The sequence below is a fragment of the Geospiza fortis genome, unplaced genomic scaffold (genome assembly GCF_000277835.1).
Source record: "Geospiza fortis unplaced genomic scaffold, GeoFor_1.0 scaffold92, whole genome shotgun sequence".
NCBI classification, from domain to species: Eukaryota; Metazoa; Chordata; class Aves; order Passeriformes; family Thraupidae; genus Geospiza; species Geospiza fortis.
This window is the reverse complement of record NW_005054389.1, coordinates 1,262,317-1,281,647: the sequence shown is the minus strand read 5'-3', so window position 1 is coordinate 1,281,647 and position 19,331 is coordinate 1,262,317. Positions and strand designations below refer to the sequence as shown.

Sequence of the window (19,331 nt, the reverse complement as noted above, 5' to 3'; positions counted from 1 at the left end):
TAAAACAGCTGAATGTTTTGCCACTGACTTTCTAGGGGGAAAGAATCAAGTTTCTCTCACTGAGGTTACTGATAGGGACCCATTTTCACCGCAGGGGCTGTCCCAGCCCTGCACTCAGACCCTCTGGCTGCAGGGGCTGTGGGCAGCTCTGCCCAGCCGCTGTGAGGACATCCTGGAGCAGATAGGTGCCCTCTTGGACTGAAAAAAGTGGTTGTCTTGCCCCCCAGCTCTGGTAGTGCCTGCAGAGGAAGGAATTGGAGCTACCATAGCTTTATGTGCTCAGGAGGAAAGTGTTTTCTAAATTCCTACCACTAAAGAGACCTATTGCCTGTCCCTTTTCAGCATTTTTGAAGCTCTAACAGCTTAATGTTCTCATGATTTACATTAGCATCTAATCCTTGCATAATCTCACTAATCCCTTGGCCCCAAGATATCCATTGGCAGTGAGTTCCACGGGTTAACTGGTTGCTGTATTCATTTGGTGGAGCAAATGTAAATCATTTTCCATTTCTGTTGCAATTAGCCTCCTTAACCTGGCCAAGGATGCAAATGGGGCAACATCTCCCAAGGAGTGGACTTTGATATTTTTAAGGCCTTCCAAGATTATTCTTGTGGCTGAGAGGCTCCAGTGCATCCTATTTTGTGTTGGGCTTGGATCCCTGGAGAAAGTACGATGATGTCAATGGGAGACATGCTGAAATATTTTATTCTGCCAGAAAGAAAACAAAAATAAACACTGAAACAGCGATACAAAAAAAAAAATTTGCAGGGATTGTGCTGAGTTGCCTCCTTCCCTCCATCACCCTGTCTGTCCTGGGCATATGGTTCCTCCCCAGCCCAGAGCCCCGTCATATCCATACACAGTAGGGAGAATTAAAGAGGAAACTGGCAGCCTTAACATTTAATTTCCTTCCTCTTTTTGGGCTGGTCAGATCCTTTGCATTATTGTAACTATTTTTTTGCCATGCCTATAAATAGATGTGCTCTCATGTGTCCTGTGAAGCAGAGTCAGGCCAAAAAAGTCATTCATTCTGCATAATCAATACACGTAGTGGTTAGTGGCTCAGATGAGAACTTGTACTGTTAGTTCTGTAGCTGGGAAAAAAAATGTTGACTAATAAAGATTAAGGGCTTTTTTTTTCTTTTTATGAAATGCTAATGATGAAGACATGTTTGATATACTGTGAAATACATTTCTCTAATGTGAAGTTTCTGCTTTTTGTTGGGAAAGAGATTTAGTCCCTGGAGGATTTTAGAATTTGTAAATATAAAATTATCTGCTTCAGTGTTTTTTAAAAAAAGGTTGGCAGAAAGCCAGCTTACTTACATTACTGTAATAGATTTGCTGACCTCTGACATCTGCTGCAGAGAAGTACATTGAATTTTTCATAATATCAGATGATGCAGATCTAAAAACTCGGTACACTGCACCATTATTTAATTCAGGACTTACGAAAGGAAAATCTTTTTTTAATAGCAGTTTATACGTGATTAAACTTAATATTGCCGATTGTAATAAATCAGGATTAGTATAGTACTGATTTGTTAATCTAACTTGTATTGATTTTAAGTTGTCTTTATTTTTAAAAAAAGGAAAGAAAAAAAGGAAAAAGACTGGCTTTTCACAGTGACTGAATTTAATAAGAAGCCCTGTGATAGCAAAGACTCCCCTACTGTTTCTGCTCTTGGCTGGAAAATGTTATTCTTGTATTATTCCAGGAAAAAAAAAAAACCTCATGCTGCTAAAAATCTGCTGCCTGTGGAAAGATTTTTTTAATACACTAGTGCTTACATATTCTATTTATGTTAATTGACTTATAAATAATACATTTTATTAATGTTAATATTGGAATCTTGATCATGATAAAGATCCTTTTATTTGGTCTTCTCACAGGCTTTACAAGTAAATATTCTTTAGACCACAAAATATTCCTTCTCTTTCCCTTTTTTATGAATACTTTTATACTTCCCCCCCTGTCGGGAAGTACAGCCACATTTCAAAGCGACTGAAAACATAATTGTTGTTTCCAACACGCAATACATTTGAGGTATCTGGACCCGGTTTTTTGGACGTTGTCTTTACCTCTCCTTGCGCAAAGATTGATTAAATCTTACCTGCGCTGCAAATATTTGACCAAGAAAAAAATATCTTGTGCTGGTTTCAGACATGTCACATTCTGCTAAACTATTTGGCTAACAGCAGATCACATTCTTCCGGTGTTGGGCAATATTGACCTTAAATTGGCTAAGCCGGCTGCTTTCATGGCATGTGAGCCGGCTGCTTACATGTTGAGAGAGCTGTATTAGCTTTATTACTCCTGCGCTATAAAAACTTCTAATAATCAAATGATAAGATCATATCCTGTGGGTAATTGTGTTGTACCATGACAGGATAACTGAAAAAACATTCAGTGAAAATTGCAACCGACGGAAATCTCTACGTGAAGAGGCAATTGCTGCTGTTGCTGGGCTCGGTGCTGCTCCCTGGGGTCTCGCAGCCCGCGTTCCTGCCCAGCTTCTCGCCAGCCGCCCCCCAAAGCCACCTCGGCCGGCACTCCTTTGAAACGAGGAGGGGAAAATCCTAGAACAAGCCATCCTTGTGTTTTGACTCAGATTTACCTTAGTCATGCCGCCTCCCCGATACATGAAACATTTAATTCCAGATTTCCTGCCACTGGCTCCAGGCCACTGACCGGCTATGTGAAATGTATTTTTACTGCTGTCGGCCTGCCAACTGCTGAGCTCAGTGAAAAATAACTAAAATGAAAACCTTGTACTCCCACATGAACCCTTAAGATCAGAAAAGGAAATTTAAGCCACAGTTACTAATTAGCACCCAAGCTAATGAGTTCTGGTGAGGTGCAGAGGCAGGAGGAGGAGGAGTTTGGGTCCCGCGTTACCCTACAAGGCTCAGTGGAGAGCACGCGAGCAGTGATTAATCACATTGGCCCGGGCCTTGCTCCTGGCCCGGCCATAGCCACTGGGTTAATCCTTTGGCATCTTCCAGGGAAAGGCTTGTTCCTGGGGCTGGGAGCATCTCTGTCCCCCATGAGGCACCGGACAGCGGCTGAAACCTTTATGGATGGAATATGTAGATTTTTAATGGGCGATGTGTTCCCATGGAAACAAAACAAAGTCAAACACTCCCCTCGCAGTGCTAACAATTACTGTAATAAAATGTGTTTTTATTAAAAGAGACTTTAAATACTTAACACATGGCAGAGCAGCCTCGGCACTGCCCTGTGTGAAACCCAACCTTGCCTGTAAGCTAAGTCCAAAGTGCTTTGTGCAGCGTGGGGAGGAATTAGGTGTTTTCACCAATATTTGTGCTTTGCAAATGAAATGTAGCAGCCTCAAGTATGAACAGGATTATTTTTTTTCTTCTTCTGCTTAGTTATGCTTTTTTTAATATAAACATTACCTGTAATATTACAGTGGGAAGTAGGTATTTGGCAACTACGTATTATTTTGCTAAGTTTGCATAGAGGGAGCAGTTTCCAGTTTTAGCAGCTGTAACATGTTTAAACTCAGTTTGTAATGGGATCTGAAGATGAATATTCCCTGTGGGCTCTGCTTAGCTTCATTACTGGAGCCCTGCCAAATTCAGGGCTAGAAAGTATTATTCACGCCTCTTTGCACATACCATGTCAGAGCATGCTCAGTTAATGAATTTTGTTTCTAATATAGCATAAATTAGGTTTATATTTTAACATAATTTATGTTGTATTTTATTAAAATGTAAAATATTATGATCATGAGCAATCTAATTCTGCTCTCTTAAGCCCAAACTGTGTTTGAACATCTAAGTATGTAAATCAAAACTGCATGCTTAGAAACTGATTCTAGGATAACAAACGAATATCTGAACCAAAGAGGTTTCTGCCTTGGAGTCTTAGATTAAAGATAATTAAGGATTCCTGGTATTTGAGTAGATCTATGTTGTTTATAAGCGAAGTACATTTTCTTCACAAAGTCAACTTGTCTTTTTTTTTTTAACAGATTATGTTTGCTGTATTAATGTTCATATTTTTAAAGTCTGAGTCTTATATTAATCCCACAGTGAGTCATTAATCATACTAAAATGCATTATAAAAACTTTAATCACTGAAGTTGAAACTGAGATTGTAATGCAATCCATCCCTTTTAATTATATCAGTTATTTTTCCTTTCAGATCAAGAATTGCAAAGGGAAAACAGAGAGATTAAAACTCGGTGTGTTTGATGCTTTCAGGGGAGGATATTTTTTGTTTGTGTTTCTTCCTCGTGTTTTTAAAGCAATTTCGTGCACTTTGTGGCAGACAGCTCCACAGTGAAGAATTCCTTCATATTTAACTCTTCTCCCTTTCTTCCTCAAAAAAGGCTCTGGTGACTGTCACTGCATGGGTGCCTTGCATGGATGAGGCTGGTGCTGTGCCCACCTCGTAGGGTTTCTGCAGCCCAGCTCTCCTGGCCCCTGCCAAGTTCCTGGCACTCGCCCTTGCAGTCAGGGGAACCAGCAGCCTGGAAATTGTGTAGCTGTTACCAAGTTGGCTATGGCTTTGTAGGTGTTTTCCTGGGGCTTGCTGCGTGCTGTTAAAGTCGGGGAGGGAAAATAAAAATAAACGGTGGATTTTTTTTTTTTTTAATCAGTCTAAAACATAATGGCTGATATTCTCATCTGGTACAAATTGGTGTAGCCACACAAACCACTGTGAAGTTACTGACAACTAATCCACACAAACTCTTAACTCCACTGAATTTATTCCATGTTATAATCTTGCCAAATAAATTGATTTCTTACACTTGGATTTATAGATTTAGAGTTTAAACTGTTGCTTTTATGGCACGGAAGAAAATGGATTTATTAAGTAAACTGCTCACAGTAGATACATTTTTTTCTTTGCTAGAACAGCAAAACCTGATCAATTATTTGTTCCTTAATCCCCTAGATTAATCCTGCCATATGAAAGATTTATTAAAGGAGAGGAAGATAAGCCACTGCCTCCAGTGAAACCTCGAAAACAGGATAACAGTTCCCAGGAGAGTGAAGCAAAAACAAAAGTGTCTGCAACAAAACGCATCAAAAATGAAAACCAAAAGAGCAAGAAGGAAAAAGATAATTCACAGAAACCCCAAGATGCATCTGAGGTCTGTTGCTTCCCTGTTTTCAGTTTTTCAATTAAAAATGCACAGCTTTAATCACATGAAATCCAGTGATAAAATATATAATTTAAACTGGAGAATTCCAACCAGTTGGCCTTTTAGTTTGCTCAGCAATGGAAATTCAGCTGTTGTGATACTATCTGTGCTGAGATTTTGCTGGGCTGCGAATGGCAGCCAATTTGCTCCATATTGCACAGTGGGAATGGCAGAGGACCAAGCTCTGGATCTGACTAGTACCAGTTCTGCTCATTGTATTATACAGTGGTCACCATTAACAGATCAGCAGCTGCCAAAGGGAAACCACACAACTACCACAGTTATTTCCTAATCTAAGTATAGGGTGCGGGAACCTCTAATATTGTTGATAATACTGTGGTAACTGTTGGACACAGCTGATTTTTATAATGGTAACCTCTGGATCAGTCCTTCTGTGCTCACAGACGTATGCATGACTGTGACAAAACATACTGCTCCCTAGGATTTTTATTATATTATACTAAGTTTCTTTTTGAACTGAAGGGTCACATTTTGAGGGAACCACCTTCCAAGCCCCGAGATCAACTTGCCTCTCCCGAGCAGTAGATGGCTTTCAGCTGAGGTTCCTATTCAGACATAATAGGTTCCTGTGGTGTCACTCTGCTTCACATGGGCAGGCCCCACTTTCCACATACAGCCATGTTACTTGCAGGCATAGGACAGCCTTGTAGAAGAGAGTTTGTGTTCACAGCTCAGGGTAAGATTGATGGATGAACTCGGATTTGTCTGCAAATAAGAGTAAATTTCAAGTGTTGTTAAGTGATGCAAAATCAATGGGGTTTTTGCTCCAGTGTTATTTGAGCACCTTCCTTTGCACATCTGCCCACTCTCTCCTGTGCCCTGCTCGCACCGTATGTGAAGGAGGTGGTGACGCTCCTCACACACAACCCCTGCAAAACATGTTGCTTTTCCTGTCTCAGTCTGCCAGATCACAGCAGCCTTCAAGGCGTTGTAGTGAAAGTAAGTATTTAAAGAATGCCGAAACACATGACGTGCCTGGCAGACTATGGCTGCTCCTTTGACTTCATTGCGTCTGGCAGGTACAGAAGTCCTGGTTCTAAACTTGTTCGGAAATTGTATTGAGTCAGCTATCAACAATCCTCCCTCTTCATTGTTTTAAAAAAAACAATGCAGGTCCTGTAAATTGCAGATGCCTCTGACACTCCATGTACCCAGTTTTGAGAACAGAAAATTTGGGGTTTCATGTCCCACTACCTCTTTAAGTTTACAAGGACAATTTGATCTCCCATCCAAAGATGAATTTGTGTTTTACATAACAGTACCATTAATATCTAATTTAAGAGCAATCCCCAGAAAGACTTTTTTCTTGCATTGTAATTTTAAAGTAGGGAGAGCCCTGTTTGGGTAAAATTAAAAAAAAAAAAAACACATCAAGAGGAGAGTGTGCACAAATATGCTTCAGTCACTGGAAGGTTGCAAGACAAGTTGCCCAAAGCAAGGAGAAGTGAATTGAAAGCTTCTGCTCCCTTCCCTTGTCATTCTTTCATCCCCGATTATTTACTGAGGGTCTTGGATCAGGAAGACACATTACACACTATCAGTACCACTGCTGCTATGCCCAGCATAACAAGTCAGCAACAGAGCAACAGCCTTCACTTTGAATTTCCTTGCTTTTGTTGTTCCCTATCTCAAACTTCCTGCTGTTTAAACTGAAGTTATTTTTGTGTGGATTGCAGGAAGAGTTCCTAAGCTGCGCTTATCGGAAATGTAGGGAGCTTAGACGAGACAATAAAAATGTACAATTATGGCAGTTCCCTATTGTAAAATGGTACCTTTTATAGCAGAATTAATGTCTCCTCCCTGACTGGGGTGGAAGACATGTCCTGCCCCTATTTGATCAGGGCAGGCTATTAAGGACCTTGACCTCCATGTCTGTCACCATACAGGTCAGTGATCACACAAAGCCTGAGCAGTGAAGGGGCTGCAGGGTGGATGTTTCACCCCTGGGTGGGTGTAGGGCTCCAGAATTCACCTGTGCTTTGCCATATGGTGGGCTCCATGCCCAGGATGTGGCACTTAACAGGGGTAGGAGGCTGGAGACGTTCAGCTCCTTTGGGGGAGCAAAATCCAGGTGTGCTGGAGCCTGGCAGAAGGTTGCTTGTCTCTTGCACTGCAGCCATGTCTTGGCAGTGGAGCCCCATTCTTGGCCCTCATCCTGGCACAGCACTGATGGGGTATTGCTCTGAGGGAGAGCCCTACAGCCACCACATAAATGTGTAGGCACGTCCCCAACCAAGCCACCACTTAAGCCATTTCTGCATGTGGCCTGGAAACTGTGAGCTGGAAAAGCATAATCCAGTTACAGATGTGTGGTGGTCTCAATTGCATGTTCAACTCATGCACCATTAGAAGTATGAAGGGAGAGAATATAACTTTAATTTATTAGGATTGCATTTGCCTTTGTGCTCTTCACTGTTTTCCTGCCATCACAATGATATTGTCAGTGTAACAAGACACCAGACAAAATGCTATTAGCCTTAGACTGCACATTTCCTCACAATAGCTGAAACTTCAAAGTTTCCTCAAATAGCTGAAAATCAAAGTATTGCTTAACAGAAACAAAGAGCAGAATGTACAGTTATTAAGTATGATTCTCTTTTTTTTTCTCCTCCTTGCTTTGCTCATCTGTCTGGTATTTGCCTGTAATTTTATAAGCTCAAGAGACTAGCGATGGTACTTTGTAAAGGACCTAATGATGGTATTTGGCTGCAAAAGTCAGCTACGAGTTTAAAAAGGAGAAGTTAGGATGACTAACAGACACTGTAACTAATAGGCCAACCAAACAGACAGGAATATTTAAAAGCAGCTGTGAAGAAATAAATCTCTGAGAGGGTTAGATTCATTAGGACCGTCTCCAGTTCCCTGCTCCTGCGACAGACCATAAAGCAGCATTTAGATGATAACTTTCTCAGTGCGTCTTATCTTTACAATGAAGGAAGAAAGAAAACAATAATAATAAAGGAGTCGCACAATGCTGCTGTTTTATGACTGTCTTCTACCGTGACATGTCAGAGGAGAGTGACAGCAGTTTTGAAAAGGGCTGTCAGTCAGCTGGATCGCAGATGGGATGCTCTGGTGACCTCTGTGGGTCACAGTTCAGGCAGCTACATAATGGGATGAATAGTGTGAATTGTGCACACACGCTGTATTAATGGGGGAGCAGAACGAGCCACGGTCCCATTGACGAGAACGTATAAAAGCCATGTTTGTAATAGCAGGCACACACACACTTACTGAATGTTGACAACTTCATTTTAATCCGTTAATAAAAAAATGTGTGTCCTAGTTAAGCTGTGGCAGTGATTTGCTGCCTACAATAGGGATTTCTAGTATGCCATTTCTATCATTTTCACACTTTAATGCAGAACTGGGTGTGAATGATCTCCTGTGTGATCACTGAATTTTAAGATAGCTATGAGGGAGAGACTTTAGGGAAGGAAAAGCGTAGGAATGGTGTAGTTTTCTTGGGTGAAGTTGGCTGGTAGGAGAAATTTCTATAGCCTTATTGTTTGTGTCATGAAATCTGCTCTTCTGCATTTGCCTAATTAATTTTAAAAGAGTGTATAACCTCAGCATTTAGCTATCTGATCAAGTCACCAGTGCCTCTCATCAGGTTACAACCATCTGCTGTTTGAAAATGCTTTATTGTAACTCTGACAGGGATGGTGTATTTTTTAATATTTCTGGGAGATACTTCTCTTTGTTTGAGTCCAGTACCTGATGTTAGAGCCTTCACATGCCAGCAAGATGGTTGGCAAGTCCTTCTCTAAAAGTAGCCAGCAGCGTACTGTGTATAACCTTACAAACAGGCTGCCAGAATATACTGCATTCTTACTATTGTCTGTTGAATCATTTCATTAGGTTTCATCAGAACAAGAAAAGGATCAAGAATCAGCAGACCAGAAGAACTTCCCTGAACATCCTGCAGTGGGAGAGATGAAACAACCTGTGCAAGGCCCTCCATCTCTTTTACCAGAGACAGCTTGGACACTGCCTCTGGAGAAGACAGACATGACGGAAAACAGCACCAACAGTGAGAAGGCCAAGGAAGAGGTTCAGCACTCGTCCTCTTTCTCGGGTGTTTCTGTGCCTGCAGAAGAAGACACTGTGCTGGATGCCACTGTCACAAAACGATTACACCCCTCAGCAGATGCCCTGGAAGACACAAAGCCTGAACAAAAACTACACAAAGCTTTTACTGATAGCCTGGAAAGTGAACCTCCAGAAATGCCCTTCACAGCTTTCCCAGTCCATCTGCCCACTCAGAGCGACATGGAAGATGAGAAACTGCCAGGGATGGCCGATTACATTGCAAACTGCACGGTGAAAGTGGACCAGCTGGGAAATGAAGATATTCACAATGCACTAAAGCAAACACCCAAAGTCCTGGTGGTGCAGAACTTCGACATGTTTAAGGAAAAGGAGCTGCCTGGGTCCATGAATGATGACTCCACTTTCAGTTACACACCACTGCTGTACTCTAAAGGTAATCCAGGCATCATGTCACCCCTGGCAAAGAAGAAGCTGCTGTCACAGGTCAGCGGGGCCACGCTCTCATGTAACTACCCTTATGGTTCTCCTCCACCTTTGATCAGCAAAAAGAAACTCAGCAGCAGAGATGAACTGTCCTCAGGCATATCGCAAGGTCCCCATGCCCCTAATTCTGATCCTGTAGCAATTAATAGGCCCTCAGTCATACAACATGTACAGAGTTTTAAAACCAAGGAAGAAAGGAAGTCAATTAATAATGTTTTTAAACATGACGTGCTAAGTAAACCAGATCCTCAGCGCTGTGATTTTTCAAAACATCACCTCAGTTCTCTTGCTGAGTCATACCTACCGAAGTTGGATATCCAGGACTGCAAAGATAAAATGAGTGAGAAAAGGGCACTGCAGCACTCCCATGTGCCCACTTTCTTGGCAGATTTCTATTCATCACCTCATCTGCACAGCCTTTATAGGCACACAGAACACCACCTTAATAATGAACAGACATCAAAGTACCTCCCCCGGGACATGTTCAGAGAGTCTGAAAATATTTCTACTTTTACTCAACACAAACACCAAGAAAAACTAAATTTAAATTATCGGCCGTCTTTGCATCAGCAAGAAAAAAAGGCAACGGTGGAGGCTTCTTCAGATGATCAGCCAACAGATTTGAGTCTTCCAAAGAGCATACACAAACAGACTGCAAAGGTTCCAGGCTCCAGTCTCCCTCACTCATCCACAGCCCAGCAAGAATGCAAAGGGATCTCCCCGTTCCAGGCTGGAGGCAGCCAGGGGGTGAGCCTAGACTGTAACCCCAAAGCTTGCCGCGTGTCCCCTATGGCATTGACAGCCCCAAAAAAACACAGCGAGTTGCTCCACAGGTCTGGGAAGCAGCAGGCCCAGAGGCTGGAGAACTTGAGGAAGATGGAGGGGATGGTGCATCCTATCATCAGCCGCAGAACAAGCCCTCAAAATGTGGGGGCTGCCCGCCCTCTGAAACGGAGTCTGGAGGATTTGGACAAAGTTATTTCTGAAAAAAAAATCCGAGCTGTCTCTCCTATTCACTTACCAAAGGAGACTCCAGCAAAAGACAAGGTTCCCGACCAAGAGGGGGAAGGTAGCAAGTCAGTGCATGGCCTCCATTCTGGCAGCATGCTGGAAAGCCACAAATTTCCCCTGTCAGCCCCCATCTTCCCAGGCTTGTATCCAGGAAGCCTGTGCACGGGGCTGAACAATCGCCTCCCACCCGGGTATTCTCATCCCCTGCAGTACTTGAAAAATCAGACCGTGCTATCCCCACTAATGCAGCCTTTGGCTCTTCACTCCTTCATGGTGCAGAGACAATTCCTCACGTCCCCTGCAAACTCCCAGCAACTGTACAGACACTTAGCTGCAGCAACACCTGTAGGAAGTTCCTACGGTGACCTTTTGCATAACAGCATTTATCCTTTAGCTGCTATAAACCCTCAAGCTGCATTCCCACCCTCCCAGCTATCCTCTGTACATCCCAGCACAAAACTGTAAACCCCCTCGCTCACAAAGAAAGGTCTGAAGAGAAAGTTCAGTTAGCGACATTCCTCCCCCTGTGACGATGTCTTGCAGATTTAGCAATCTGTATTTTTGTCAACCAGGATGCAGTCGTATCCCGCCCAGAGGAGCGTCTTGGAGTTTGATGGAGACAGGACTGCTTCTTTAATTCTGGCTCCCACATCAGCCCCCTCACCCTTTATCCCTGCCCTTGCAAAAAAGAAAACCAAGCCAAAAAAAAAAAAAAGCCAACAAAACAAAAAAAAAAACAAACCACACAAAAAAAAAAAAGAGAGAGAAACAAAAACACAGGAAAAAAAAGATTTTTTTTGGATTTTGCGTATGTGTTTTCTGAAAGGACTTGAACATGGTAAGAGCAGATGTTCAAAGGGAGCCGTGGAAACGCAGGCCCAGTCCTGAGCTCACTGAAGCCCCAGTGAGGGCTGTGTTTGCCTTTCACTGAGCCAAGGACCAGAGGCTGTGCATTGTTGCAGATGAGTCAATGACTTCAGATGAACCTGGAAAGGAGAAGTGGGCCGAGAATCTGTACAATCAGTGGATGTGCTTTTTTGGGTAACTTTTCCTGACTTTTAAAGATTCAATCAATGCAATGTATAGTAATATGGCAATAGATTTTTTCATTTTAACACTATTAGAACAGAATGGTAAACACTGTTTAATTTGACTGTACATATCCACTTCATAAACTACCAGTGTCACATTTGGTCACAATAATTTATATAGTTTTGTTTGTCTAGTATATTCTGTGCTCTTTATGTTTGTTTTTCTGTTTTGGGTTCTTATTTTTTTTTAAATTAAACAGTATCATTTTATCTGCAACTTTTTTAAAGGCTGTGGCTGTCCTAATTTTTTTTTTTATTACGTGTTTGTAATTTTTCCAGTTTCTTTATACTTTGGAGCGGCGTTTTTGTTTTGTTTTTGTCGTAACGTTTACTGTTTACAAACTGAAGCAACTGGTTCAGATTAATCTTAATGGTTATAAACATACTGTAGGTGATGTTATGGTGCAAGGATGCGAACAAGGTTCCTTTCCCCACGGCCCACCCCTGTGAGGTGCTGAGCACCTCTCGCCCTCCTCCTGTTGTTTCGATGGCTCCTAGGCTGCTTCTCCCCTCCCACCGAGCTTTGCTTTCCTGTATCGTGGTCTGTGAATTTGTCGAGCGTTGTACTTAATCTTACCTAGGCTGTGAAACCCTCCTGCCTACCAGAGAAACAGTCTAGAAAACAAAATCTCCCTGGCTCAAGCTGCTGAATGACAAAGGAGTGCAGAAAACAGATTTGTGGTTTGTGAGAATGTTGAGAATTTCAGAAGTTGTGAGAGGAGCCAGTGTGGATCTGAATCAGAGGCTTACAGGTTGTTTCTGTGCCTCGCAATGGGTAAGGGGGTTCTGTGCAGTGGTTGGGATGGTCCTTCCACGCTCCCACGGGGATCTCGGCCTCTCCCTGCACATCCTTTTGCAGGGGGAAAGCCCAGGCATGGAGAGGCTGGATTTTCCTGATGAAAGAGCTTCCCTGTGGATGTATACTCACTTTGCAGGACATCACCACTACGTAGCTGAGCACAGACATGGATAAAGCAAAGTGTCACTTGGAGGCTTTATACAGTGTGAAAATTGGTTGTGATTCAAACCATCTCAGTTACTGTTCAAAGACAGTGTACTTGATATGAAAAGATAAAACAAACTACTAAGAAACACTTTGCATGCTAGGCATGTCATTAAATTTTCCCGTGATATGAAGCCAAATACAATATATAATGTATCATACTTAATATCCAAAGGTGGAAACCAGAATAATATACTCGTCTACTGTTACAAATCCAGCTTCTTCAATGAAATACTTTATATTCCTGTGGTAAAACTATATTTAATTGATTGATAAACAGACTAGTAGAACTTGGAACATTGATGTGCCAGTGCAGGGTATCCTGCTGCTCCACAAGTCATACAGGAAACAGAACCGCAGGCTCATCCAGGCAGAGGTCACAGCGTGGAGGACATCTCTAGTAAAGTTGCACTAGATCTGAATCACGTAAGAGTCAGGGGTTTGGGGATGGGGGGGAGGAGGGCGGGGGAAAAGGGGATAGAGAATATAAAAACCTACAGCAAACGCGAACAGAAGCTTGTTGTGTGTTTGGCAAAGCAAATGCTTCTCCTTGTTTTGGTTAAGTTGCGTGTTCTGGAGTTGTGCATTTGTTTACGCAAAGTGTCCAACGTCCCTTTTGGTTATGTCCTGTTGGAGTTTGCTGGTAGGCTTTTTGGAGCCATGCTGAGGCAGCACAGGGCTGGGGGACTGGGAGTGGGGAGGAAGGCTCCTCGCTTGTCCCTTGAGGAGACTGGCCACTGCTGGCTGGGGAAGCTCATACTGGGCAAAACGTCAGGGCTAAGGAAAAGAAACGGTGGCATAAACCCCCAACAGAAGCAGTGCATTATTTGTTTAAGAACTCTTTTAACAGAAATCTTGGAAATCTTTCAACAGACTATTGAATTCTTCATTGGCTGAAAAGTCTTTTTTTCCCCTCACTGTCTTAAATGGGGCTTTGTTTGCATTGTTTGAGTTCAAGGGGCCTTATTATTGAATGAAATTGCACAAGCCTTTCTTTGTGCAATCAGACCATTGTTATTGGTAGGTTTGTAAAGGAAACTGCAGAATCTAATTGGCAATAGAGTCATAAATCTATTTACTAGGAGCCAGTTCCAAGAAATGTTGCAATTCAAACGCACTATGTCCAGGATGCATTAGGGATGCTAAAGGTTGTGAGATCCAAAGGAAGAGGCCCAGCAGCAAACGGCTCGTGTGTAGCTTCTGGTCACACTCTGAGCCAGGCTTCGTGAAGCACATGGGAAGTAGGGCCTGATTCCCTGTGTGTGTGATTGTGCCCCTGGCCAGGCAGGGTGGGAGCAGGGCAGCAGTTTCTGGCAGGTCTTTTGTGGCTGTGAGCTGGCCTGGTGTGAAGAGCTTGCCCAGTGGGTTCAAGCCTGGGAAGTAGTTTGTCCTAGCAGCAGAGGAGCTGGCTTGGCAGCAGCTGGAGCTGCAGCAGGGCACAAGTGCTGTGCTGCCTCTGCGAGCAGCTCTGCCCCATTTGGGGAGACGTGGGGCTGCCGCCTCCAGAGACCAGCACAGGGCTCCCTCGCGCCCGCCGCCTGCTCGCTTCCTTTGTGGTGGTCAGTGAGGTCACAGCTGGGCCAGTTTTGCCATCGTGCTGATTTTGATGAGCAGTGGGACTTCCTGCACTGGTGTGAGGCAGGTGGCATTGGCAGTGCTGCCATGAGTGCTGTTTGCTGTACATGTGGTTGATATTTCGCTCGTTCTCTTCCTCTTCCTCCCCTCTCCCCCCAGTCCCGCAGTTTTAAATATGTTCTAATAATGGCAGCATAATCTACTAGCTGTTTATACTTTTTTAACTTTCTTTTGTTGTAAATATTGTATACTTTTTGTGATTCAAGTTATGTAGCCTATATGCTCTGTAAGGTGATGATTTGTATATATAAAAATGGCCCAGTAATATTATATAGTTTCCCATTTAAAAGGTTATTGAGTAACCTTTGCATTAGTTTAAACACTACCAGAAATAAAGCTGAGCCAACTATAAACACTCAATTTTTGTATGTTTTCCAAATTGTACTTATTAATGCTTTTGATACTGTATTATGTGCCAATAGTTTCCCAATCACATAGCAGGCAAAAGATATTTTGTACTTTTTGATCCACTGTAATATTTAATAAAAAATGTTACTATCTGTTCCCTTTTGTGTTTGATTAATAATTCTGTAAACAGCCCTTATCACATTGGATTACATATTATCCCATACGACCTTTCAGCCCTCTTATATTGGCTTTTCTAGAAAAAGTATCTCCTCCTGCAAATGATTAGATTAAAGAAATGGAAGTTTGCAATTTCCTCAAGGAGGGAGTGACAAGATCTTCAGTCAGTGCTCCACTATTTTTGCAGTGTACTTGCTTTAAAGTGTGGCTATGATCATGCTGACTATAGGAATAGCTTTTGAGAGGATAACTTCCATGCTTAGCCAGTGGCTCCAGTAGCAAATTTGCTCCATTTGCATCTCAGAGTAGAACGTTTTTATATCAGTGCTGCAGGCTTGAGCTGGGATCTGAAAATTGCCCCCTCTTCTTCCCAGCTCAAACATGGGTAAGGTTCTGGAGTCTTGGAGTCAGATGCTAACTACTAATTTTGCTGATGATGCTGATCAACCTCAAGCAAAGGTAATTTTTACTGTGTTCCTTGGTGGGTCTGAAAAGCCCCCCACAAACCTAGGACCCCTTTGAGAGCCCATAAGCACAGCCAGTGCTGTTACACTCCTGGTCTCCATAGGTGGGAAGATCCTTTGGGTGTGTGTAGGTCAGACCTGGGTACTGCCCTTGCCCAGCACAGCTGGGCAGCAGGACAGGAATGCTCAGTAGCCACCTGCTAATTCCACATCATTGCTTAGCTCCATGGTTCTGGGGCAGGTATGCAGCAGGGAGGTTTCCCGCTCCCATCCCTGGGCAGTCACGGAGCTGAGGCCATGGCCAATCCTGGAGGCTGGTACTGCTTCATGCATTCTCCCTGTGCTGGGTGTGTGGCCAGGTGAGCACAGACCAGTTTCACCAGCTTCCAAATACATGCTGCAGTCTCAAAAACAACCATTTCCTCCTCTGTGTGCAGGGAAATAGCAGCATGAGGAGAGCCAGCCACTGGGCATGTGTGAAGGATGCAGCACTGTTGAATCAGAATCATAGAATATGCTGAGTTGGAAGGGACCCATCAGGATCTTCAAGTCCAGCTCCTAACCCTGTGCAGGGCACCCCAGGAGTCACAACCTGTGCCTGTCAGTGTTGTCCAAACACTTCTTGAGCTCAGGCTTGGTGCTGTTATCAGCACTGTATGTGAAGCCATGGGAGAAGATGGGGCTTTCTAGCAAACCTTTTCCCCTAATCCACTTCTATCTTTGCCAAGCTGAGGCATTTTTTTCTTTTTATGTTGAAAATGCAGCCAACTGGTGAAAAAGGTGGAGGAAATGTGGACGTGTGGAAGCTGGCCCTTGCAGGAGATGCAGAGATGGTGAGGCAACTTGGTTTCCAGCACCATGCTTTGCTTCCTTGTGGTTTTTTTAGCCCTTCCTAGTTTGTGGATTAATGTAAGCCAGCACTACCTGTTTTTCCAGTGCTGGGGGTGCCTGTTGGGCTGCCTTACCCACTCCTCAGAGTGTGGCTGGGAAGACTCCAGGAGCAGCACCCTGGAGCTTTTCATAGCCAGACCAGCCTGGCCTGTGAGTGGCACTGAGGCACAGCATCCTCCCTTGGCTGGACTGGGCACTTCCCAGTGAGTTTGCTGGGGGTCACTTAGGGGTCAGAGCACCCACACCTGGGCAAGCAGCAGAGCAAAGTAGTCTGTGTTGACAGCACCCAAAGCATTTGCAGGGAAACAGGGGCACCTCTGCAGGACACAGTGCACCCCACCAGTAGCTGGTGGGGTCTGCAGAGAACAGAGCTCCACCCAGGAAGAATTTGTCGCCCTATTAGGGACTCCAGAGTGCATCTGTGTTTGAGAGTGAAATGTCCAGTGATCTGAGAGACAGCAAGGGATGCTGTACCCCTGGCTTGCTGCAGACAGAGTTTGTCACCTTGTCACACCAGTTTTTCAATTCAGCTGCCAGCAGCAGGGACTTAACAGTTTTGAGGGTCTGAAGAAAAGTGGAGATGCACAGTCTGGTGTTGCTGGCTGCAGTTTACTTCCCCTGGCTGATGGCTCTTGCTCCTCTGCTTTGCTGCCTCGCTTTTCCACAATTACATGGCAGTACCCTGTGCTGGGCTCCTTTCACAAAAAAAGAATATTGAACCTGGTTTCCTGATTCCTGGGCCATAGCACACACCCCTTGAGGACCTCGCAGAATTTTCACAAGCCTTGCACCCCAGCAGGTAAGGAACAGAGAGCACAGAGAGCTGAAAGCTAGTGGAGGTCCTGGGGCAGGATTCCCCTGCCCTGGATGGATCACAGGGAAATTGGCTCAGCAGCAGCTGCATTGCCTTTTGAGGCCAGTGATAATCAAATGATGATGCCAACCTGTTGGGAATGGGGCCCTTCCTCTGTCTCTGCCTCACCAGCAGTATCTTTGCTCTGGAATATTTCAGGAACATTTTCTGCAAAGTTTCCGCTGCTAGGAGGAGCTGATCACACACAGACATCACTACTAATCCTCACTGGCACCCTAATTGCTCTTGGAAATTCAGCACTCACCCACAGGCTTTCCAGGAATATCATACACCTTTTGCTCTTCCCAAAGCAAAAACAATAGAGCCTGTATGTTTGCCTTCCCAAATTTGGGCTCACTCATAACTGAAGTGCTATGGGTATGTATCGCCTCTGCCACTGAAGAGAAACATGGGAGGATTGGATGGTCTTGAGGAAAGCACAAGGAATGGCCCCCAAAGTATCCCGGGAGCCATGGCTGCTAAAGTTTTGCATTCCGGCAGGAGAAAGCCGTGGCTGTGGCCAGGCAGCATCCACTGCTGCCCCCTCTGCAGGGAATGTGTGTCCAGCGAGCAGGCAGGGATACAGCTTAATCTGGGCTTTCATTTAGCTTTTCAGTTTGTCCTTTACGGGATTAAAAAAAAAAGAGTATTCGCGATGTCAGATGCTCCATCTAGTGCTCACCTTTGGAACGAGCCCCCCGGGTCACAGGCCAAGCCTGCGGCCAGAGGTGCCCTGTCCTGGTGGCTGAGGGAACAGGGACAGGACCCTCCAGGAGAGCCAGCAGACTGGGGACGAATATGCCCAAAAGTGGGTTAAACAAATTCATGAAGATTTTCGTGGCTGCTGAAAGAGCAGTGATTTGGGTAAAAGGGCCACATTCAGGAGACCCACAAGTTGTGAATGGTGGCAGCTGTGAAGACCTCCCGTGCTCACAAGGGTGAGGGGTGCCTGCGGGGCCAGTACGTGTGCCCTGTCCTTGGGTGCTGCACATGGGCACAAAAATCCTGGTAGCTCACTCCTCCTCCTCCTCCTCCTGGTGCTGCTCCTGGGGACAGAGCGGCTCAACAGCTGCTTGGTTTTGGTGATGAGCATCAAACAAATAAACTAATCACCTTGGGTGTGGGGGCTGCTCTCCTGCGAAAGGAGGGGGCTGAGGATACCAGGCCCCTCAGGGGCTTGTCTAATAATGGAAGAAAGAGGGGGGAAACCCACTGAACTTGCAAGTGTTACTCAGTTTGCTCTGCAATTTAGTCAGGAAAGAAAAAGAAAAGGCACCCCTATCCCCTCCTCTGCACAGGCCATGCCCCAGGGCTCGTGAGGCCGTGCAGTGAGATGCCATCACATGAGGGGCTGCCATGCTGTGAGGGGCTGTCGTGAGGGGATCCCGTGAGGGGATGCCATGCCATGAGGGGATCCCATGAGGAGCTGCCATGCTGTGAGGGGCTGCCGTGAGGGGATCCCATGAGGGGATGCCATGCTGTGAGGAACTGCAGTGTCATGAGGTGATCCTGTGGGGGGCTGCCATGTTGTGGGGGGCTGCCATTTTGTGAGGGGCTGCCATGTTGTGAGGGGCTGCTGTGAGGGTGCCATTCTGTGAGGTGGTCCATGAGCCATGCTGTAAGGGGCAGCCATGTTTTCAGGGGGTTGCAGTGAGGGGTTGCCATGCTATGAGGAACTGTAGTGTCATGAGGTGATCTCGTGGGGGGCTGCCATGTTGTGGGGGGCTGCCATTCTGTGAGGTGATCCATGAGCGCTGCCATGCTGTGAGGGGCTGCCATTCTGTGAGGTGATCCATGAGCGCTGCCATGCTGTGAGGGGCTGCCATTCTGTGAGGTGATCCATGAGCGCTGCCATGCTGTGAGGGGCTGCCATTCTGTGAGGTGATCCATGAGCGCTGCCATGCTGTGAGGGGCTGCCATTCTGTGAGGTGATCCATGAGCGCTGCCATGCTGTGAGGGGCTGCCATTCTGTGAGGTGATCCATGAGCGGCTGCCGTGCAATGAGGGGTTGCCATGCCATGAGGGGGTTGCTGTGAGGGGAGGCCATTTTGTGAGGTGATCCATGAGCGCTGCCATGCTGTGAGGGGCTGCCATGCTGTGAGGGGCTGCCATGCTTTGAGGGG

The 19,331-nt window shown here is 45.0% G+C and overlaps 1 protein-coding gene across 1 annotated transcript in view; it reads left to right on the top strand.

Moving 5' to 3' along the window:
• The window catches only part of ARID5B (AT-rich interaction domain 5B), a 103,889-nt gene extending 91,835 nt beyond the window's left edge, over nt 1-12,054 (top strand). Inside the window, exons 8-9 of the mRNA XM_005425548.3 lie at nt 4,929-5,127; nt 9,061-12,054. Coding sequence (XP_005425605.2) covers nt 4,929-5,127; nt 9,061-11,211 — 2,350 coding nt within the window. The 3' untranslated portion in view covers nt 11,212-12,054. The remainder of the gene's footprint in view (nt 1-4,928; nt 5,128-9,060) is intronic.
• Nucleotides 12,055-19,331: the final 7,277 nt, after the last annotated feature.